The sequence below is a fragment of the Arvicola amphibius genome, chromosome 3 (assembly GCF_903992535.2).
Source record: "Arvicola amphibius chromosome 3, mArvAmp1.2, whole genome shotgun sequence".
NCBI classification, from domain to species: domain Eukaryota; kingdom Metazoa; phylum Chordata; class Mammalia; order Rodentia; family Cricetidae; genus Arvicola; species Arvicola amphibius.
Window position 1 is genome coordinate 124,210,762 of NC_052049.1, and position 23,195 is coordinate 124,233,956.

Consider the following 23,195-nt stretch of genomic DNA (forward strand, 5'->3'; position numbering starts at 1 on the left):
CTGGGATTACAGATCTCATTGTCCCACACTCGGGCACCAGCTGGGGCTTTTCTAGTCATTTTCAAGCAGAAACCAGGTGGGTAACCCAGACGGGTTCAACCTAGTATTGAAATCTTACTGTCTAATGTATGTAATGCATGTAATACATGTAATGTATGTAATATGTAATGTATGTAATGCATGTAATGTATGTAATATGTAATGTATGTAATGTAATGAAACTCCTGCTCCCCCAGCTTTGCACAGGGAGCCTCTGGTGGAAGAGGGGACAGATCCCCTAAAACTGGAGTTATAGGTGGCTGGGAATTGAACCCAGGTCCTCTGTTAGAGCAACCAGTGCTGTGAACTGCTGATCCATCTCTCCAGCCCCGCAAGCAAAATTCCATTGCAATTCTTTTTTTTTCTTTCTTTCTTTTTTTTTTTTTTTTGTTTTTTTTTTGTTTTTCGAGACAGGGTTTCTCTGCAGCTTTTTTTTTTTTTTTTTTTTTTTTTTTTTTTTTTTTTTTTTTTTTTTTTTTTTTTTTTTTTTGGTTTTTCGAGACAGGGTTTCTCTGTGGCTTTGGAGCCTGTCCTGGAACTAGCTCTTGTAGACCAGGCTGGTCTCGAACTCACAGAGATCCGCCTGCCTCTGCCTCCCGAGTGCTGGGATTAAAGGCGTGCGCCACCACCGCCCGGCCTCTGCAGCTTTTTTAGAGCCTGTCCTGGAACTAGCTCTTGTAGACCAGGCTGGCCTCGAACTCACAGAGATCCGCCTGCCTCTGCCTCCCAAGTGCTGGGATTAAAGTCCATTGCAATTCTTAGGCACGCTGAACTCTCCCTCCAGGATCCACTCTGTAAAGCAGCCGCAGCCATTCCCTGTCCTGGGTCGCTAGGGGAGATGAACCTCTGGTCCACAGGATACCAAAGCTCAGACTCACAGCAGCATGCTGCCAAAGAGCCACTGAGCACACTGTGAACCCTCCATAGTCTGGAAGGCGGGAGATAGGTGGCTTCAGCATGATTGCCCAGCTTCATCCCTGTTACATGAAAACTGAGACCAAAACCCAGGCCCCTCCCGAGGCTAGAACTGGATCTGTCCTCCACATTCTTTGCTCTGGATTTCTAGCCAAGGGAACCTTTGAAAATGGCTCTTCCCTGCTCTTCAAGTGGACCTGGGATGGGGGAAGGGCAGAATGATTAGTTTTCTCCAGCCGGGCCACATGGCTATGACAGATGAAAGATTCTCTCTGGTGGAGGGGCGGAGCACTGTCTAGTCAGTAGGGGCAGGCATAGGAGGCTAGCATTGTGGTAGTAGGTCCTGAGAATGGGGTCTGGTGAAGAGATGGAGAAACGGAGGCTTAAGACCAGTCTTCTGGTCTGGACCACCTGAACGCAAGTTCTGGCTGTGTCCTGAGGGTCATGCAACCTGTCTGGGTCCCATTTTCCTTGTCTGTAAATGGGGAAGGGAGTCATAGTCTGGATCCCAGTGCCTGCCTCAGGGCTAGCTCTCATCTGTGTTTGCTGTCCTCCCTTGGCCACCCTGGCTCATGTGCTTCTCAGATCGATGCTACACAGTGAGAACCAGGAGGTCATTTCCACAGGGCAGGAAGTAAAGGCTGAGAACAGCCAGGGCCACCGCATGCATGTGTGTGGGGTGAGCCAGATCTAGTCTGGGAATTCCTTCTGTCTTCTCAAGCAGGATGGGGTACTGGGGCCTGACCTCCAGCACCCTGAGTGGGTCTAACTTGCAGAAAGCCTCCTGCCCACACATCCTGGGTGAAGAAGGCAAGCCCAAGAAGGGGGAAGTGTCTTTCTCAGGAGGCCTGGTCTATGTGGCCAACCCTCACAGCCACTAAGAGCGATATGAGCAGGAAAAGGAGGAAGTGGTAGTGGGGATGGAGGCTGCTTCTCCTCCCAGTCAGTGGGGCACACATAGCAGGGTCTAATGGCTCGCGGGCCTCAAATGGGACACTTGGAGTCCCCAGAGCAATCAACAGACCACACTTGCATAGTAAGGCACCTGGATTTCTGCTCTACTTTCTCAAGACTGAGGCAAAAAGATTCATCTGGAGGCCTGGGTTGGTCCACCGAGGCTCAGAGTGGCCACATACCACATGCCAAGGCTGATCTCTCTTCTAGCTCATACAGGCCTCCTGGGTGAAGAAGGGACCGTATCTACTAACCACCCAGGACCCTAGTTGAGGCAACTTGAGTAATCATTTTCTGTAGTAGGGAGGCAGCTTGTTTGTTCCCAGCTGCTTTGCTCTGAAATGATCACACAGAAACTGTATTATTTAAATCACTGCTTGGCCCATTAGCTCTAGCTTCTTATCGGCTAACTCTAACATATTTAACCCATTTCTATTAATGTGTATTGCCACATGGCTGTCTGACTGGGGGAGGGGGTTCTTGCTACATGGCTTCTTTCTGACTCTGCCTCCTTTCTCCCAGCATTCAGTTTAGTTTTCCCCCCGTACCTAAGTTCTGCCCTGCTATAGGTCCAAAGCAGTTTCTTTGTTAACCAATGATATTCACAGCATACAGAGGGGAACCCCACATCAATTTTCCAAAAATATCTTTTGTTTTGACTTGGGTTCTAGGCATTGGCTTGCTTATATTTTGTTGCAGCTTGTTGTTGTTGTTTTGGTTTGGTTGTTTGAGACAGGATCTCACTCTACAGCCCAGGTTGGACTTGGCCTCATGTTTCTCTTACCCCAGTCTCCTAAGTACTGGGATTACAAGCATTGTATCACCATATGCCTCTGAAGCTATCGCATGTGTGTGCATGCATGAGAGAGTGTGTCTGTAAGGGTGGGCACAGTACTACCTCAGGTGTCCTTCCTCAGGAGTCTTCCACCTTGTTTATTGAGACAACCTCTTTCTGGAACTGGAGCTCACTAATCCCGCTAGGCTAGACAGGCCAGCAAGTCCCAGGGATCTGCCTGTCTCTGCCTCCCCAAAGCTGGGGATACAAATGCATGCCACTAGACTCAGTATTTTTAACGTGGTTGCTAGAGATCAAACTCAGATCCTCATATTTGCAAAGCAAGCACTTTACCAGGCGAATCAACTCTCTGACCCCCAAAAGCTATCTCCATACATGCCTTCTGCACCACACCAGGGTTTTGCTTTGAGCCACACCAAAAGCTATCTTTCTTAAATTATTTTTTTTAGTGCTTCAAGGTGAGATAATTTATGGACTGAATGGCTCAGTGGCCTTGGTCTACTGAATGCCTTTGGGGCTGTAGCGCTGGGGTCCAGCCAACCTAGAGTACTCCAGGGTCTATGGAGTTGCCTTGGGCAGTCCCCTACCCTCTTTGGGCATCTTCCTTTCCATCTCTCCCTTGATGGATCTTGGTGTTTTCAGCAGGGCAAAGGCTGCGATGTTCTGGAATAGTGCATGGTAGATACTCAGCAAACAGAGAGCTTGCTACTGCCAGGCTGTTTTCCCCACTGCCCAGTACCCCTGTCACTGAAACCTTTATAAGAGTAAATTCACAAGGAAGCTGAGCACAAGTCTAAGATCCACTTGCCCCAGGGTAGAGCCCTATTTATAGGGCCAGGAAGTAGAGCGGTGCAAGGTATGGGAAAGAGGGACTGGGAGCAGAGTAATCTGCGGTCTGCAGGAGCGCAAACTTTGCAGCTCTTCTTGGTTAGAAAGTGGGGGTATTCGCTTGTCTGAGAACTTTACCTTCTCGAGGGGAAAAGGTCATTCAAGTGACATCTGTGAAGACAGTGGTTTCAGGCCGTAGAGGCCTTCAGGTTTGTGAATGGTTTTCATGACCCTCTTATCAGTGGTTTCCGGAGAGCGAAGCTAGCGGAGGACTGATAATGTCAGCTCAGTCGTATAGACCCCAGAACTGGGACTTCTAAAGAAAACTAAAAGTGACTAGAGAGGACACGGAGGCTCAGCAGAGCAGGGAATGGCACAAAGGGTTGCGGAGGGGAAATGGGACTAGGCCTTAGTGCTGGCTAGCTGCTGACCATCAAAGCCAGGCTGTCCTCCATGGCGTCTTGGAAGCAGAGGTCATAGCCTCCGGATGATGCATCCTGGGAATGGCTCCGGTCCTGAAGAGCTGTCTAGGGCTGCACGAGCTCCCCATTCCTAGCTGCAAAGTCATTCTCAGGGCACACGCCTAGCAGGCGGTAATGGATCAAGGATGGGCTTCACTGTCATAAAAGATCTGTCTTGTTATTTATGCATGTGTGCACATGTGCATGTATGTGGCTGCCTGCACAGGCTAAAAGGGGGGCTCAGATTCCCTGGAGTGAAGTTGCAGAGGTTGCGAGCCACCTGACGTGGGTGCTGGGAACTCAACTTGGTCCTCTCCAAGAGTAGTTAGTACTCATAACCTCTGAGCCATCTCTCAAGCCCCAGAGAGAGCTCAATTTTCATACTTTAAGGTAAGATCACGTGCGGGATTTGATTAACAGGCTAAAGGTGGAGGGAGGAGGCGGGTGAGGCAGTGGGTGAGAGGAGAGGAAGCTAGGCTAGTCCTGGGGGAGTCTGCCTTAGATAGCTGGTGGACTTCTGATGGAGAGGTTCTTTGCTGCAATCCCTTTCCTCCTTCTCCACAGCACTCTGAGCAGTGAATCAAAGTCTGTCCTCTGAGAAGGTGGCCGTGTGGGGGTGAAGAAGGAGGGAAATGAGGGGGGCAGGAATGGGGGCTAGGCACTTCCTTAGAACAGCTGGGTCACTTGTGACTGTGGCTCATTCTGCCTGATGCCATCATAGCGCACAGGGGCTGGATAGGCATCTCCAGCCTGTGGCAGACGCGGTGGAGACTAGCTCCTGAAGACCTGGCTACAGTGTCTCTTGCTGCCTCTCATGTCCTCCAGCATGGCACATGTGAGTCTGCTCGGTTTTCCTTTTCTACTTTGGGTCTCAGAACAGAAAAAGCCCCCTAGAAAGTCAGAACTGGGCATGGGGGACTGCAGTGTGTGTGTGTGTGGGGGGGATTGACCACTAGCCTTCCCGCAAGTCTTCCTCAGAGGCACAGTGGAGAAGCAGACCCCTGAGAAGCTAGGTTCTGTTTGTAATATGGCCCCAGGCAGGCCCTTCCCTTCTCCGAGGCTCAGTTTCTTAAGGGCTGAGGGGCAGTGGACAGAGCGTCACAGTTCTGGGGTCTATGGTTTCATGGCCTGAATGCTAACTAACTTCAGCTCAGTGACCCCCCCCCCCATAGGGAAGGGTAAGGGGAGAGTCTATGGCTTCTAATTCACTTTTTCCCCCATGCTGCTACAGTCTTTGACCTGGGCGCCCCCAGGGAGGGCAGAGGCCATGAGTGGGAAGTTGTGCTCTCAGCTCGTGAAAAACTGGCTGTCCTTCAAAGACAAAAAATGTGAGCCTGGCTCAGGATGGTGCAGCCTAGACTTGGGGGGGAGGGGCTATGCCTGTCCCAAATGGGCCTGTAACAGGTTGCAGGAGCAACTGTCTCTGGTTGGGGCCTCAGATAGTCGGCTGAGGTCTAGATCCGCTACTCAATGACCAGTGGGCAGCTGACCCTGGGTCCAGCCCTGCAAAGCTGCTCAGAGAAGGGGATATGAGCTTAAGGGCTGAAACCTTACAGGGAGATTCAACTCTTCACCTCGGCTGAATGTGGACAGGGGCCCACTTATGCCCTCTGTATTCTTCCCCAATATCTGATTATCTGCAGCTCTTGAAGCATGCCAAATGCCCCTGAAGGAAGCTTACTGAAGCTGTAACCCAGGGCTTCTAGTCAATCACCCTATCCCTAAGCCGTACTCTCAGCTCTTTTTTTTTTTTTTTGATTTTTAAACTCCACCCATGCCCACCACACACTCACAATTTTAAGGGGAGGCCTGGGGTGTGGGAAGGAGTCAGATTAAGTATGGGTGACCCCTAAAGAGACTCGTTGACCTCTGACAGGCTCTATGGGTGGGTTTGGGAAGCTGGGTTTCCTTTCAGTCAGTGGGGCTTACAGAGGGTCTGAGGGACAGATGCCCTTGCTTTCCTTCAGGATCCCTGCCGTACCACCCATAGGCAACCACACGGGACCCAGGAGAGCTGTGGGTGGGAGGCCTAGGTGAGGGATGTTGCAGGAACTTCCTTGTGGTCCCTGAGCTCCACCTCTATCCTCTGGTTGCCCACACTGGAGGCTCAGACATGCTCAGAAGCCACTAGGGAGACACAGCAGTCAAGTGAACCAGGGGTCACCTGGACTGTTTGGCAAGGCCTAGGCACAAAGTCAGCTGCCTCCTAAATTTCCAGACGGCCTTTCACCCTAGTGAAGACAGCTCACAGCCGGGGATGCAGCAGAACTTGAGCCAGGCAGCTGGTGTTCTGTGACCAGCTTCCAGATTTATCTCCTGAGCTTCCTTACTTAGCTGAAGTCACAAGATCATAAGGGTATGAGCCACACCAGATATTTAATGAGAAAGAATCTGATGTCTGGCTGTCATCATGGAACCACAGCGGGACTGTTTTCATCTATCTTGTGTTGAAATGTGTCAGCCTCTAGAGGCCCAATGCCAAGCTCAGAAGCCCCTGCCTGGACAGCTGTGTTTCCAGAACCTTCCTATATGGGGTGGTGCTGTGTGCCAGCATGAAGCTGGGCCCTAACCTATCAGTACTTGACCAGGACAAGGAGGACAGAGACGGCCTAATCAGAGGGCTGAAGAGATGGCTCAGTGGTTAAGAGCACTGGCTGCTCTTCCAGAGGACCCGAGTTCGATTCCCAACACCCACGTGACGGCTCACAACTGTCTGTAACTCCTGTTCTTCACGCCAATGCACATAAAATGAATAGTGCCAGAGAGAGGCTGTTCTCAGGGGGTTGTCACAGGGTCCCTGCTGCCCTGCTGGAGTTCTCACCAATGTCCTATGTTACAGTGCAGGGACTTCACGGCCCACACGGGATATGAGGTACTGCTTCAGCGGCTGCTGGATGGCAGAAAGATGTGCAAGGATGTGGAGGAGCTGCTCAGGCAGAGGTGAGCACGGCTGGGCTTGGCTCTGGGAAGATGGGGAAGGAAGTAGTTATGCCCACTAGAGCCCTGGTGCTGTCGTATGGAGCTAAAACTGAGGAGATGGCTCGGTGGGTTAATCACCTGCTAAACAAGCCAGGGTCCCTAAGGGTCCTGAGTTCAAATCCCCTCCGATAGCAAGAGGGGATGCAGGGACAGAATTCCCAGAAGCACATGGGGTAGCTACCCTGGTGTCTCTGTGTAGAATATGAGTATACTCATGCATGAAATCTTAAAGGGGTGGGGGAAGGGTGGGAAGTTGTTCTTTGACCTCCACAGGTGCATTGTGGTACCTATGCACTTGCACTCATGCACACACACACACACACACACACACACACACACACACACACACAAGCCAGAGCTCTCTGTTGCCCCCTGTGGCCCCATACCAGGCCTGCGTTCACTGGCATTTATCTCAGAAGGAGACAGAGCTCAACTTTTTCAGTAGCCATCTTGCCAGCAAAGTATGATGGGAGAAGGTGGGTCCTGCACATATTTTGGGGCCATAGCCAGCCAAGAGTGGTGGAAGGGACCCAGTGTTACTCTGTCCTTGCAGGGCCCAGGCGGAGGAGAGGTACGGGAAGGAGCTGGTGCAGATCGCGCGCAAGGCCGGAGGCCAGACAGAGATCAAGTAAGAATGCTGGTGGCCCCCACTGCCCCTCTGAGGAATCCTCTGGACTTTACTCAGGGCTTGGACCTTTATGATGTGGGGCAAAGTGGGCAGGAACTGGACAGCGGCATCTGGACCCTGTGTGGTGCCTGTCACCAGGCATTCTGAGGCCAAGGTTTGTGCTCAGAGCAGGATACATGGCACCACCAGTCTCCCTTTCATCAGAAAGGACAGGTGCCAGGCCCTGTTCCTGTTGGTGCAGCTCTCTGCACGTCTGTATGAGGCATGCTCAGTGGGCTATGAGTCATCCGTGGTTATCAGTGGAATGAGAGATGCCACCAACTGACAGCTATGCATCTTGTGAATGGGGCGCGGGGGTGGGGCACACAATCGCCTGCCCGCTGCTGAAGAATGAATGGTTGTGGGGGTTGAGGTTCTGCGTAGGTCTTGCTTCTTATAGAAGTCTAGAGGGACAGTGTCTGCCTGCCTCTCAGAGATGGCAGACAGAACCAACTGCTACAGGAAGGCTTTTATTAAGAAGTATACACTGCTAGCCAGGAGATAGTGGTGCAGCCTTTAATCTCAGCACTGAGTTTGAGGCCAACCTGGTCTACAGAGCGAGTTCTAGAACAGCTAAGGCTATACACAGAAACCCTGTCTCAAAAACCAAACAACAACACACACAACAAGGCAAACAGAAAGATCCCTGCAGCAGGCCTTTGTGGGAACAGTTTAAACAAAGGGATGGGTGATCAGACCCCAACATGTCCTGACTCAGCCTTGAACTTGTTGATAGGCCTGCTAGCATGGGCTGGAGACCCACCAGGGAAGATAAAGCCACGTGTTGTCCTTGTTACCCTATTACCTCTCTGTGACCCCCCTCCCCTGTCCAATCTTCAGCAGGGAACGTGGGTGGGTCTCTAGTACTTTATACAGACCCTTGGGGATGGGAAATGCTGGTTGTTAGGAAGGGCCTGGCTGGCGGCCATCCTCCAACACCCAGTCCCCTCTGCCTGTAACACAGGGGAGCAGAGTTGGGTAGACAAAAAGACAAAGGCCTGAGGGTGGAGTAACTTCACAGGAGAAAACTGTACTGGCTTGCCTCCTCTTCTGCAGCCCCCAAACCAGCGTTCCTGCCTGGGGTCCTGGCCTCACACGGGCTTGAATCGCATAGAACCAGAGGCTCAGGCCACATAGATAAAAGGAAGTTTTACTCACATCTTAAAATGAGTTTTCTCACAACTCATGCTCCACCGGTGAACCTGCCTAAGCCCCTGTGTGGTAAGGCCAGGCTAGGTATTGCAGGAGCTTACTGTCGCTGTCCACACCCGGTACCAGCCTTGCAGAAGGGTTAGCTTGCTTCTCCGGCCCCTGTCACCCTTCCTTTCTCTACCTTCCCTACCTACCCCTGTTTGGTCCTCTGGGTCTGCCTAAACTCCCACCTTGTCCAGAAGTGGTCCACCTCCTCCTCCTCTTACTCTTGGTGCCTGGGAGGAAGGAGGAGGAGCTGGGGCCGGTGCCCTGTGAGCCCCTCTGTGGTGACAGATGTGCAATGATAGCCAGGGGCACCTTAAGGCCCGCCTCACCCTCACCCCTCACAAACAAACCTAAATGCTGAGGTTCTCCTCTCAGGGGGTGTTTTGTGTGTTTTCTGATCTGCTCCTCTGAGCTCAAAGTGAAGCTGTCATTGAGGAGAGAGTGGTAACCCTGTTGTGCCCAACCCTGTAGGCTCCAAGGCCTGTTTCCAGCTGGGAGAGAGTAGCTGCCTGGCTGGCAGGTGGCCAAGGGTTGGGGGTGCTAAGATGGGGAGACGTAGTGTGTTGCACACTCTGTGAGGGGGACATTTACACTGTGAAACAAGACCCGAGCATAGATTTTCTGAGTCTTTTGAGAGCCAAGCCAAGAGGAAGCATTGCGTGTGTGGACACGGGTGGTGGGTGGCAGATGACAAAATCCAGAAGCATTCTAGCTCCTACCACTCTAGAGAGAGCGGGGTCACCACAGCAGACATCCCCCGCCTTCCTCTGCAAAGTGGGAGGGCCAGCCTTGACATTTTATTTTTAAGATTTGTTAAACATGTGTGTGTCAGTCTGTCTGTGGGGATCTGTGCAGGAGCCCACAGAGGCCAGAGGTGTCAGGTCCCCTGGAGCTGGAGCCGCAGGGCTGTGACCTCCCTGATGTGGGTGCTGGGAACCAAACTTGGGTCCTCTGCCGCAGAAGAATGTGCTCTTACCCCTGAGCCATTGCTCTAATCCTTGGCCTTGAGGTTTTGCTTCTTAACAACCACGTGACTGTGGCATGGCTTCTTGCCTTTGTGGATCAGCTTCCTTGTCTGTAAATGGCAATAATCAAAATATTTTGGGTATTCTGACTTGTGCCTTTGAGGTGGGCCAGCCACCCTCATGCTGAGTGTTGTCAGTAGCCCCAGGAAGGTGCAGACTGAGTCGTCGTCAGTGGTCAGGTCACTGGCAGAGGCTTGCACATCTGGCTGTCTGATGGCTCCCAGGCTGCTGGGGCTGCTCTGTAGCTTTGTCATTCAGGGTAACTGGGCCCCCATAATCCTCCTTCAGGCCTAGATCCCCAGGGGTCCTGTCAGGTTGCCACTTCTTCTTGACCTCAGTTTCCTCAACTGTCCAAGGAGAAGAGGAAACCTCTGTGGAACATGTTTGTTCTACCCCAAGGCACAGGCAGATGGGATAGGCTTCTGGGAAAGGACACCCTGGGAATTGGTTATGAGGTGGGTGTCATATAACGATTGTACCACCAGGGGGCGGGAGAGCACTCTGCAGAGGGGCCATGAAAGAGTGTAACAAGGGAATACTCAGCTGCTGGCTATGATTCTGTTGAGCCTGCCATCCTCCAGCCTCAGTTTCCACGCCAACCCAACTGGTTAGTTTCTCAGGCATCCTGGTGAGAAGGAAGCCACGGCATTTTTGCTTCCTTAGCTAAGGGCTGCAGATGGTGTCTAGGGACCTTGGGGTAAGCTTTAAGAGACTCAGTGCTCCTAGACCCAAGCTGGGAGCACAGAGGGACAGACTTCCCTCACCATTCAGGCCTGATTCGTGACACTTAGCTGGGGAAGGGCTCTGGGGAAGGACTCAAGCTGGGGTAGCCAGGCACACTCCTACCTGAGATCAAGGCTGCAGCTTCTGGGAAGGGCCATTAGAAAACTCTTAGAAGGGACAGTTTCAGGTTAGGGGAGGACCAGGGGCCTGTTGGTGCCAGGAGGATGTCCCCGGGACTGGCATAGTTTGCATGCTTGTGAGCGTGCCAGGTATGTAAGGCTCCTACCAAGCTCGGGGCCTCGATGGTATCTGTCAATGGACTCGCATCCTCACACCCATTTTGTACGGCTAACCCTCTCTATAGAAGGGAAGTAAAGAGGAAGGGCCGGGTGGCTTGCCTAGAGCCACACAGTGGGTGAGTGGCAGAGCCTGGTCATCTGGCTCCGGCGTCTACTGCTGTTGTGTGTGGTAGCCCACATCAGGAGGGCGCTCTGATTTCTACACCATCATCTGATCATCTGCTCTTCAAAGGCCCAGGTCCTGAGAGCTCGGGCTCTCCCTTGGGGTTCCTGTGTCTGCCCCAGGACTCCTGTATGCCCTGAGATGGGCATGCAGGCTCCTCAGTTTGGCCCTCAGCACCACCGTGCTCTGAGGCCAAGGCTGCCAGGCAGAATACAGGGCACTGTGCTCCTCAGCGCACAGTGAGGGCTCTTTAGTCAAGTGTTCACCATTTGTTACTGGGGCATCCTTACACTCAGGAAGCCATTTTAAAATGAGGTCCAAGTAAACTGAGCCCTGTGGAGATCTCTGGGAAAGGGGATCTGGGCATTTGAGACAGAGGCTTATTGTGTAGCTCAGGACAGCCTTGAACCTGTGGCCTTCTGCCTCTGCTGCCTGTGTGTTAGGACTCCAGCCTGTGCCACACCTCACCCCCTCATACTCCATGTAGCATCCCTCCTGCTTGAGTGCTGTCCGGGCTCCTAGGCCCTGTGCAGCCTCTTCCTTTCCTTCCCCTCTGGGCTCTCCCTGGACCTGAGGACCCAGCCCTCCCTCTTCTCCAAGCATGCAAATGGAGGGGTGAGGGAGCTGAGTGAGGGAGTGGCTTCCTTTCCTGCCTTAGCAAGAAGGTCTGATTGTGGGGCTGGAGAGATGGCTCAGAGGCTAACAGCAGTGGCTGCTCATCCAGAGGTTCAAGTTCAATTCCCAGTCACCACATAGTGGCTCACAAACATCTAGAATGAGATCTGGCGCCCTCTTCTGGCCTGCAGGCAGAACACCGCATGCATACATAATAAATCTTAAAAAGAAAAAAAAGTTTGATTGCTTTGTAATTTACAAAGGAAACTTTGTTATCTAGAATGCCAGTTTGGGGTTCACATTAACGATGACCATAACCAAAAGGTTCCTTGCATCCAGAGGTAGTGCATAAGGCTTAGGACCCTCCTCCAAAATAAAAGTGCCATGGATTAAGCCGGGCGGTGGTGGCGCACGCCTTTAATCCCAGCACTCGGGAGGCAGAGGCAGGCGGATCTCTGTGAGTTCAAGACCAGCCTGGTCTACAAGAGCTAGTTCCAGGACAGGCTCTAAAAAAAAAAGCTGCAGAGAAACCCTGTCTCGAAAAAAAACCAAACAAAAAAAAAAGTACCATGGATTGGCTTCAGGTTTTTGCCTGCCTGCTTGCTGACCTAGACTTCTGTTTTGCAGTTCCCTGAGGACCTCCTTTGACTCCCTGAAGCAGCGTAAGTTCCAACCATCCCCTCATGGGCAGCAAGGCTGTAGGGGGTCTTACAGGGGCGATGAGGGTGTGTACTTGGGCTGTGGTCCAGCTTTCTGTGGACGATGTCAGGGGTGGGAGGTGAAGTGTGAGGGTGCCAGTCTGGTGCAGGCAGAGGCCACACTGTCACCCTAGAGACCGAGAACGTGGGCAGTGCACACATCCAGCTGGCCCTGGCCCTGCGTGAGGAGCTCCGGAGCCTGGAGGAGTTCCGCGAGAGGCAGAAAGAGCAGCGGAAGAAGGTGAGGAGGGAGGACAGGGGACCAAAGAGGGGATGGTGGCTGAGGTCACCCCGGTTCTGGGGCCAGCTGGGAACTATGGCCTAATGAAAGGTAGAAGGCGTTTGATCTGGTTTGCTTTCCTGTTGCCGCAGTAAAACACTGACTTGGGAAGAAAGGTTTATTTGGCTTACACATCCCATGTCACAATCAATGAGGGCCATTAGGGCAGGAACTGAGGCAGAGACCATAAGCAATGCTTCCAGGCCCATGTTCAGATACATTTCTCATACAGCCCAGGTCCATCTGCCTAGGGATAGTCCTGCCGATAATGAACTGGGTCCTATTGACAGTCAAGAAAATGCCCTACAGACATGACCACAGGTCAGTCTAATGGAAGCAATCCCCCACTTGAGGGTCTCTCTTTTCTTAGAGATGTCAAGTTGCCCTGGGAAGCCAACCACAACCGTGTGGTTTTATACAGGCTTAGCTCTGAACCAGAATGCCCCGCGGAGGCCTACTGCAGAGCTGCCACGTCCCAGGAAGAGGAAAATATGGGGGACTCGACTATCCTACTTCATAGACTGCAGAGGGTCAGGGACCGCATCAGGTGTCCAGAGGTGCCAATTTGAATGGAGGTCCCTGGAAGCTAGTCCTGAAAGTAAGGATTAGATTAGCGCTGTTGATTCTGAAGACAGGCAGACTTGGGGCCAGTACTCTGCAGGGCTGTTCAGCTGGGGTGGGGGGGAACACTGTTTAGGGGTGCAGCACAGGCTTCAGGCTCAGTTAAGCATCTGAAGGCACTTACCGTCAATGTGCAGAGCATGGCTGGCTTCACGAGGAGTGGCTACACTTACACTGAAAGGAAGTGAGCGCCTCATCACCGGCAGTGTGTAATCTCAGGCTTGGGGATGCTTTGCAGAGGGGCAAGGCTCTGGGGAGGGAACTCCACTCCCATGCCTGTGATTCTGATTGGCTGAGCACCTTGTGGGGGGAATGCCTCTCCCAAGCCTATGACTCTGGCTGAGCACCTGACCCACCTGGAGGATAAGGGGCTATATTTCAGAGCTGGGGCCAAGCAGCATCTGTGGATCCATCTGTGGATCCAGGAAAGGTCCTTCTCCTTCCTGTGCCTCAGTTTATCTCTTGTACTTGTAAGATATTCTTACTGGCACCCCTTGCCTTGGGAACTTGATCCTTCCCAAATAGGGCTTTAAGGTAGAAACTTAGTTCATTGTACACCCTTTGTTTTAGTTAGGGTTCTGTTGCTGTGAAGAGACACCATGACCACCGTAACTCTTATAAAGAAGACATTTAATTGGGGGTGACTTGCTTACAGTTTCAGAGGATCAGTCCATTATGAGGGCCATGTGCAGGCAGATGTAGTGCTGGATACACCTTGATATGTAGGCCACAGGAAGTTGACTGAGACACTGGGTGGTATCCTGAGCATAGGAAACCTCAAAGCCCACATCCACAGTGACACACTTCCTTCAACAAGCCTATCCCCACTCCAAGAAAGTCATACCTTCTAATAGTAACACTCCCTATGAGATATTATGGGAGCCAATTTCATTTAAACTACCACATCCTGTCTGCCCATCTGGACAGTCTCAGGCTTACAGGCATCTAACAGGCTCTCCTGAGCAGGTGACTCCCCAGAGCTAGCTCTAGAAGTTCCCTGGACTTGAATGTTGGAACAGGTGAGCTCTCTGATAGGAAGCTTGTCACAGAGCATGTGGAAAACCTACTGTGTCAGGGAAGAGCTGGCTGGGCTACTGTGAGCTTTATGGTCAGAGCACCTCCTTCCCCAAAGAGGTCAGGCCCTGCCCCCAGAGCCATGATGTGGTGAACCTAATAGAGAGGGACACATGGTGTCCATGGCTGGTCAGGTGCACAGACAGGTTCCTGTGACCTGGTGGCTTGCCAGGGCCTCCCCAGGACCCCAGGGCACAATCTGGCTCCGCTCCGATAGCCAGAGGCATTCTAGATGTAACACTCCCGACTCTCAGCCTCTGTCCTGGCTGTTCCACTCCACCCAAGAAGCCCAGGGTGAGTGCTGTGCTGTGCTGTGCTGTGCTGTGGCTATGAGTGTGCGTGCATACGTGGATGTTTAGTCCAGGGTCATGAACTGGTGAATACCGGAGTGTGTGATATGTGCATGAGTGGCCCGTGGGTGTGCAGAGAAGGCCTGTGTGCAGTGTGAGCAGTTGGGAGATGGGGGCGGAGTATGGGCTAGGTATGCATGTGTATGCCAGTGTATACTCAGTGTGAGCAAGTGGTGGCTTGTGAATGAAGGACCCAGGACTTATGTTAGTATGTGTATGTGGGTGAGAATGTTCTCTCTGGCTGGAGACCAAGACAGGCTGAGGTTCACAGTAAGGAAACAGTAGGATACCCACAGGCTAAGCTTCTCTGTCATTCTGAGTGTAGGTATTGTGTTTTCATTTGAGACAGGGTCTCACTATATAACCTTGGCTGGTCTGGAGCTTTCTATATGAACCAGGCTGGCCTTACACTCATAGAGATCCTCCTGCCTCAGCCTCCCAAATGCTGGGTTTAAAGGTGTGCAATATCACACCTGACTGGTATTGTTTTGAAGGAGGTAACTCTAGGAGAGAGTGGACGGGGACACACATGCACACGAGCTTGGAGGGGTGTTGTGTCCCAGGGACAAGGACAACCCATCCTCTTGGCCTAGGGGAGCGTCTTGAGGCCAGAGCCCCCAGCTCAGAGCCTCATGTCTCCTGCAGTATGAGGCCGTCATGGACCGTGTCCAGAAGAGCAAGCTGTCACTCTACAAGAAGACCATGGAGGTAAATGGGAGGGCTCTGGAACAGGCTTCCTCAGACCTTGGTCCATTATGTGTATCAGCCTGCTGGAGGCTGTGCTGGATGTCCAAGCCCTTCGGGGTCTTGTACGAAGGACAGAAGGACAGTCCTATACACAGCAGTCCATGAGTGTGACCCACACTGTCAGCTGGGGAGCCCAGAAGTGGCAGGGAGAAGGGACATCTGAGAGGACAGAAGATGTAAAGGCTCGGAAGATGGTACCCAAGTCTTCATGGGAAGGATGGTTTTTCCACTAAAGTTCCCCACAGGGAGGGAGTCTGGGCACAGGGAGCCTTACCCTGGGGCCCCAAGTAGAACGTGCAGCCCCCCATCACACCTCTCTGCACCTTCAGTCCAAGAAGGCGTACGACCAGAAGTGCCGGGATGCAGATGACGCTGAACAGGCCTTTGAGCGCGTGAGTGCCAATGGCCACCAGAAGCAAGTAGAAAAGGTTTGTAAGGTACCAGGAGTGGGGCATGGAGGTGATGAATGTCGTGTCACCCAGAGCAGAGTGGAGTTGGTAGGGAGGGAAGGGCTGTCATCCCTCAGTTGAATTTGCACCTAGGGCATGCTAGCTGCTCACCCTTTTCCAATTCTGTGTCCACACTATATGATGGTTGTCCTCCAGAACCATTCTGAAGCACAGGTCTTCTGCAGCACAGGCAACCTCCAGACAGGGTAGGGGTGACTGAACTATCAGGGCCTTTAACAGCTGTTGCACAGCCCAGAAAGCTGAGCCCCAGAGAGAGCAGGGGTTGTGGATGAGTTGAATCCAGGTTGACCAGTGCCTGGGTTCTGAGCAGCAATGCAGCAAAGCCCACATGGGTCTCAGCATCTGTGTTTCTCATGTTTCCCAGTAGCTGTGGTTTCTGCTTTTATTTCCCTTCATGGGTCCACTCCACAGCAAGGTTGCTGGTGAATGGTAGAACTCACTCACCCACCCTTGGATGTCCCTGAAGTGGCTGGGGCAAGGGGTCACTTCTGCATAGCTTCAGGACCAGGATTCCTGGGCTGAGACTCAGTGTCCCTCTCCTGTTTTCCTCAGAGCCAGAATAAAGCCAAGCAGTGCAAGGAGTCCGCCACAGAGGCAGGTATGAGGCCCTGGCCGCTCTTCTTCCCTCAGCTGGTGCTCCCCATCTGCGAGACGTGTCCCCTGTGTGCCACTCAGAGTACAGCCCTCATCACGCTGCATGCTTCTCCCTCAGCTAATCGCATGCAGGCATGACTTTCTCTTAACACGCAGAAACGGAGGCACAGAGATGTCACACGGCCACTAAGAAATGTTAGCATTTGAACCCAAGCCATGGTTTCAGAGCCTGAGATCACAGGGTGCTATCCCTTCATCTCACACACAGTGATAAATGCTCCTGCTCAGCCTTCCCGGGACCTGGCTCCCATCCTCTACCCGACGGCAGCATCCACTCGCCATCCTCCCACCCCAGGGCTGGAGTCTTCCTCCTGTGCCACCTTTCCAACACCCGCTGCTCCCTCAGCAAATGCCAGATGGCCATATCATGACTCTGGCTTGATGGCTTGTAGCACATTTGCAGAGGCACTCTCCTTGAGCCCTGGTTTACCGTCTGTCGTCTGTGAAGTGAGGGGACGGGACACAGGAAATGGAGTGGAACTTCTGCACTGAGAGTTCTATGCCAGCCTTTGGCACTCAGAGCACAGTGGCGAAGGGGAAAGTCACCCTGGGAAGGACAGAGAGCAGCTGTGTGTGCTGACTAGCAGCTAGCCAGGCCCCTTGGGGAGGGGGCTCCCAGGACTTGGGGGAGGTCGTGCTGGGTGGGTCTCTGCAGGAGTGAAGGAACTTTCAGGGGAGGTCCGGGCTACCAGGCCTGCCTAAGGGTCCCCTCTGCTTATAGAGCGAGTGTACAGGCAAAATATTGAACAGCTGGAAAGAGCGAGGACTGAATGGGAGCAGGAACACCGGACCACCTGTGAGGCAAGTGACCCAGTCAAGCAGCCTGCTCCTCCACGTACACCCCCACCCTATCCGTGGGAAGCTGGGGCTGGGGGATGGTACTCCTTCCTTCCTTCCACTTCTAAGTCATCTGCTTGGCTGGTGCCCAGGGTCTGTCCCCAGTACTCACTATCTGGCCCTACGCCCTGGATCCCTTTGCTGCAGGGATATATTCTTCATAAAGCCCAAACTGAGCTCAAAGCCTACCCTGCGTGCTATTGATGGACAGAACCAGGACAGAATCCTAATGCCTCTCACTAGGCTCCCCCAGCCTCCCTCCTAGGACAGGGGACTTGACGGAGATACAGCAAACAGGCATTCCAACAGCCCAACCTCCCTCCAGCTACCCTAGCTAGAAGCAGGGGTCCCCTGCAAGGCTGTCTTTGTTAGACTTGGCTATAGCAGTGTGGTCTGTGCTAGTCACCTAGCTGAGCTGTGGTGGGGCTGCCTGACCTGGCCCCACAACCTTCTTTCCTCCCCCACAGGCCTTCCAGCTGCAGGAGTTTGACCGACTGACCATCCTCCGCAATGCCTTGTGGGTGCACTGCAACCAGCTCTCCATGCAGTGTGTCAAGGATGATGAGGTGTGTGCTGGTTGGAGGGGGAAGCCTGGTGGGCTCAGGATGATGAGGTGTACGCTAGGAGGAAGGGGAAGCCTGATGGGCTCAGGTCTGCGGGGGCCACCAGCACCTTCCCAGACCTCTGCGGTTTACATGGGAGTCAGACAAGGCCTCTGGTCCAGTCTCCAAGCGTCAGGAACTTTGTGTTCCTGGGGTTCCCTGCATCTGCCTTCTCCCTGCTTCTACACTCGGGAATATATCCCTGCAGCAAAGGGATCCAGGGCGTAGGGCCAGATAGTGAGTACTGGGGACAGACCCTGGGCACCAGCCAAGCAGATGACTTAGAAGTGGAAGGAAGGAGTACCATCCCCCAGCCCAGCTTCCCTGACCCTTCAGGGCTGCGTCCATCCACTCTCTCCGACACAGCAGGGCCTGGAGAGGCTCTGCTCCAGGCTCGTGCTGCTGGGAACCTGGTCTCTTACACTCCTTCCCATCTCTCTCAGGGTCTCTGTCACCTTACAGAGCCCAGTACTCCAGGCTGGCTGGGGTACATTCTCCTCCAGGTCAGGGGGCTACCACCTACACCAGGGACCTGGGCAGCTCAGACCCCTCCTGCCCATGGCAGCTGATCCTTGATGGTGTCCTCGTGGCATCTAGGTGTGGCCTCTAGATACCCTCAGACTCAAAGCCCAGCTTCTGAGTGACCTTGGCAGACTACTTCCTTTTTTTTTTTTTTTTTTTTTTTTTTTTTTTGAGTTCTCTCATCTTGAAACAGGTTAAACCATGGGCCTTAGAGGACAGGAGTGAGCTGGGCCTCTGGTCAGGGCTCTGAGCTCAGGTGTTCAGGAAACTTCTGAATATCAGCCAGGTCTCTAGTCCCTCTGGCAGGCCTGACATCCCAAGGTTCCTCTGGTCATTACCGAACTTGAAGGTTCAGACTCAGAGGCAGGACTAGGGCAAGGCTAGGTTATCAAGAGGACTACGGCAAGGGCGGATACTGGGGTGAAGCGTGGGCACAGCTTTTGTTCTTTTCCCTTCCCCCAGCTCTATGAGGAAGTACGGCTGACACTGGAAGGTTGTGATGTGGACGGCGACATCAACGGCTTCATCCAGTCCAAGAGCACTGGCAGAGAGCCCCCAGGTAAGCCCAGCCTGAGGGCCGCTCAGCTTCTGCAGCCAGGCCTGGCTGGCTTTAGACTGGGCCCAGGCTTTTTAGAGCCTTGGATGTCAAGCCCAGGCTGGGGTGGCTCCCACTTCCCTACTGGATGGAGATAGGCCACACATAGGCTGGGGGACAGTATATTATGGGGCCAGGCTCTTGGCTTGTTTCCCCTAAGGTTTAAAAGGAGCAGAGCAGCGTGTACAAGGGTTCTCTGGATGTGGAACAAGAGAGGGGGATGAGAAATTTTAAGTAGGCTGCAATAGAGTGGTCGTCACAAATAGAGTGGCCCGCCCAGTTGCAGAAAGTCGTGAGTCCAGAATATCCATTCTGGGCCGGAGAGATGACTCAGGGTTAAGAACATTTGCTGCTCTTCCAGAGGGTCCACTCAGTTCCCAGCACCCACATCAGGCAGCTCACAACTGTCTGCAACTCCAGCTCCAGGGAATCCACACCTCTGGCTTCCACGTGGACAAATACACATCTACACATAATTAAAATGAACAAAAAAAGTCTTTTTAAAAAAAAAGCCTGGCATGATAGTATTTGCCTTTAATCCCAGCACTTGGGAGGCAGAGCCAGGTGGGTCTCTGAATTTGAGGTCAACCTGTTTTCATAGAGTCCCAGGACAGCCAGGGTTACATAGAGAGACCCTGTCTCAACAAAACAAAACAAAACAAAACAAAAACAAGAAATTCTGGTCCAGAGCCATAACGGGAAAGTCTAGCCTGCCGTGCTGCTCCAGGCCTTATACCTTCACTCTCTCTAGCTCCGGTGCCTTATCAGAACTACTATGACCGGGAAGTCACCCCGCTAATCGGCAGCCCTGGTGTCCAGCCATCCTGTGGTATGATAAAGAGGTGAGACCATGATGGGATGAATGGTCAGAGCCCAGACGCTGGGGCCAGCCTTACCTGCCCTTGGATCTTCCACTTCTCCTGACTGAGCAACTCCTGGAGGTCTGGTGCCCTATCCTGGTGCTGGCCATTCCCTGGAGACCATCTGTGATCCAACTGTCCTTGGAGCTGGCCCAGAGGATCCGAGTACTAACTTGCTGAGACCTGGGCAAGTGCCTCGCCAGGGTCCCTTGGCCCTTGGCCTTCCCGTGAGGCAGGATAGTGTCCTAACCATCAGGCAGCTGTGGTAGCCCTCTCCAGGTGGTTTAGAAATGGCCCAAGGTACCAGACATTGGGAGACTTCACAGGCTTTTACAGGGCCACCTCCCTGGCCTGGCTGTTGTCAGGTGCCAGGTCCTAATTCTGTGCCCTGTGGGTGACCCGGTCTAGTCACTGTGGGACCAAGGAAAGAAAAACTTGCTTGGCCCAACCTAGCTGGGCCTAGTAAGATGTGTGGGAGCAGAGCTTTAAAGGCAGCTTCTTCCTCTACATGGAGCATGGGGGGCCTAGTGTGGCTGCAGGTGCTGAGATGACCAGAAGTGTCCGGGAGGAGGGTGCTGAGAATGGACTGCCAGGAATGGCCTGTGGGGAGGCCTGCTGCCATGGAGACATGGGTGACCACAGGCTGGCAGAGGTCCTGGGATGCTGAGATTTCCAATTAGTCCTGTTGTTCCCCATGAGGTAACACAAGGCCATCCCCTCTTTCCCCCTTCCTCCAGGTTCTCTGGGCTGCTGCACGGAAGTCCTAAGACTACATCTTCTCAGCCTCCTGCTGGTAAATGAGGGGGAGGGGACAGTGGGACAGGGGACCGATCTTTCATCTAAGGATTCCTACATGGCACAGACGGTGCACTAATGCCCCAGAGGGGAAAGGTATACTGTCCAAGAGTGGGGATGAAGGTGTGACAAAGCCCCACCCCAGCAGTCTCCGGGGACCACTGTCCTCAGAGAGGGCTAATTCAAGCCTCTTCCTGCTCTCAGCTTCCACAGAGACTCTGCCCTCCACTCCTGAGCGGAACGAGTTGGTCTATGCAGCCATCGATGTGCAGGCAATGCAGGGGAACCTTGACGCGTCAGCCCAGGACTACCGGGCACTCTACGACTACACAGCACAGGTGAGGCCTGCGTCCTCTGGCGTCCTCCAGCTCGAGGGCACCGTGCCTGACAACATGCCTGGGGTGTGAGCACTCTGACCAGCACCAGAGATCAGAAGGGTTCAGTGACCGTCTGTTGGGCTGACAACTCAGCGCTATAGTGAATGATAATGGGCCGAGGGTCAGGCCTTTTTCCTAACCGTGGACCCAGAGAACCACAGTGGCCAAAACGAGGCCTTGAGCTGCCCTGGAACTGATTTTCTGACATCCTCGGAGAAAGGTGTTCAGGGCAGCCACAGAGCTGCGGTGCTGAGACGGATTCCAGTGTGAGCCCTGGGATGAAGTGAGAGGCGTAGACCTGGAAGGCAGGCTCTGAACTTCAGCCAATAAACCCACGTATGTAGGCAGGCTGGGTGTGGGCTGCACTGACGGAGGTCAAACTCAGGGATATAGGCCTGTAGAGTAACGGGGTACTCAGGTGACAGGAGAGCTTGCCCTTAGGGCATGATAGATGCCCTTGAGATGCTGCGGTGGTTGGAGCAGCACAGGCTAGGAGGTCTCCATGACAAACAGAGCAAGTTAGGAGGCCAAGTCTCTTGGAGGACCCTACAGTCTGTCTATCTCCAGAGGAACTACCCTGGAGGCCTGAGCATGACTCAGCAAACTTCACACTGGGAGATGAACATGCATGGACTGCCAAGGCGGGGGTGCCAGACCAGGGCCCATGCAGGAGGCCCTCCATCTCACATTTTTGCCATTTCTTGCCCAGAATCCCGATGAGCTGGACATTTCTGCAGGAGACATTCTGGTGGTCATCTCGGAAGGAGAGGATGGCTGGTGGACTGTGGAACGGAATGGACAGCGTGGCTTTGTCCCTGGGTCCTACCTGGAGAAGCTCTGAGGAGAAAGAAAGACTAGTGCCCACACACCTCTGCCCCACGGTGAGGTCAGGACTGTGCTCACCACTGCCCAGGCCTCGTGGGGCAGAACCAAACTTGGCTACCCTGGGGATGGATGCTGGCTACACCCAGTGTGTTTCTCCCAGAAGGAATAAAGGGGCACATTCTTCCTTTGCTGGGGTCCTTTTCTCTTACCCGTGTGTCCAGGGGCTCAATTCAGAAGCCAGAGTATGGGGAGCCTGGAGAAGAGAGCTCCGCCACTCACAGATAAGCCCTCAGCGGGCAGTCTCCAGCGAGGGGCAGAGGAGAGGCCTGGAGCCAGGTGTCTGAAGCTCCCGGGCTGACAGCCAGGAAGATGCAGGTGGGTGAGGCTGGAGAGTGGCTCAGGAGGGCTGCAGAATGAGATCTGGCACCCTGTGGCAGGGAAGTGGGACACAGCAGGACCTCAGAGAGGCAGGGGCAGCAGCAGCAGCAGCTAGGATAGGCAAGGATGAACACAGGACATCGGCATACTGAGGGGACACTGGGGATAAGGACGCTCCTGGGGATGAGAAGTGACTGGTGTGTCTGGAGGCAGCTCGCTGGGGAAGACACCCAGGTTCATGCTGTACAGCCTGCAGCGGCCCCTCACTATCTGCTAGAGGAAACTACCGCCCTCAATACCCCTCCCTGATACGCCCTCCTACCTCTCTGAGCTGAGCCGGCATCACAGAAGCCAGCTCGGGCCTGTGGCTTACTCATCGACACTGCCTGCCTATCCGTGTGTCTGGGCGAATGTTCGATGGTCTTCAGAGGAGGAGGAGGTTGTTGAAAGGGGCTCCTCGGTGTTTTCCACGGGTGCCCGCCTTGGTTCTCTGGTCTTGGGTTTTTCTAAGCAAGCATGCCTGCTGACGAGGCCGGACCTTTTTGGGTTGTGGTCTCTCATTCATCTCAGGGTCCAAAGACCACAAGAAGCTCTCTGGGACCAGGGCTCTGAGCTGAGGACAGCTGAGGTGTTTGTCCTCACTGCTTCTTGGCATAGTATGTGGCAGACAGAATGGGAAAGGGCTCTGAGCCATGGAAAGAACCAGATGACCCTGACATCCTTCTGGAAATGTTTTCCTCTTCAGGAACACCTCTGAGGTGACCAGACACCACACCCACCTGTGACACATCAGATATGCGTACAGGGATGTTTGGAGAGTTAGTTCAGGGCTCGGTCTCCTCCCATGAA

General features: G+C 53.4%; 1 protein-coding gene across 1 annotated transcript in view; it reads left to right on the forward strand.

Annotated features, from left to right (window-relative positions):
- Nucleotides 1-22,098, forward strand: part of Pstpip1 (proline-serine-threonine phosphatase interacting protein 1) — a 42,923-nt gene extending 20,825 nt beyond the window's left edge. Inside the window, exons 2-15 of the mRNA XM_038322965.1 lie at nt 6,833-6,933; nt 7,526-7,600; nt 12,289-12,323; nt 12,494-12,600; nt 15,330-15,392; nt 15,761-15,859; nt 16,454-16,499; nt 17,277-17,356; nt 17,860-17,958; nt 18,979-19,075; nt 19,863-19,953; nt 20,709-20,764; nt 20,971-21,104; nt 21,853-22,098. Coding sequence (XP_038178893.1) covers nt 6,833-6,933; nt 7,526-7,600; nt 12,289-12,323; nt 12,494-12,600; nt 15,330-15,392; nt 15,761-15,859; nt 16,454-16,499; nt 17,277-17,356; nt 17,860-17,958; nt 18,979-19,075; nt 19,863-19,953; nt 20,709-20,764; nt 20,971-21,104; nt 21,853-21,984 — 1,215 coding nt within the window. The 3' untranslated portion in view covers nt 21,985-22,098. The remainder of the gene's footprint in view (nt 1-6,832; nt 6,934-7,525; nt 7,601-12,288; nt 12,324-12,493; nt 12,601-15,329; nt 15,393-15,760; nt 15,860-16,453; nt 16,500-17,276; nt 17,357-17,859; nt 17,959-18,978; nt 19,076-19,862; nt 19,954-20,708; nt 20,765-20,970; nt 21,105-21,852) is intronic.
- The last annotated feature ends 1,097 nt before the right edge of the window (nt 22,099-23,195 follow it).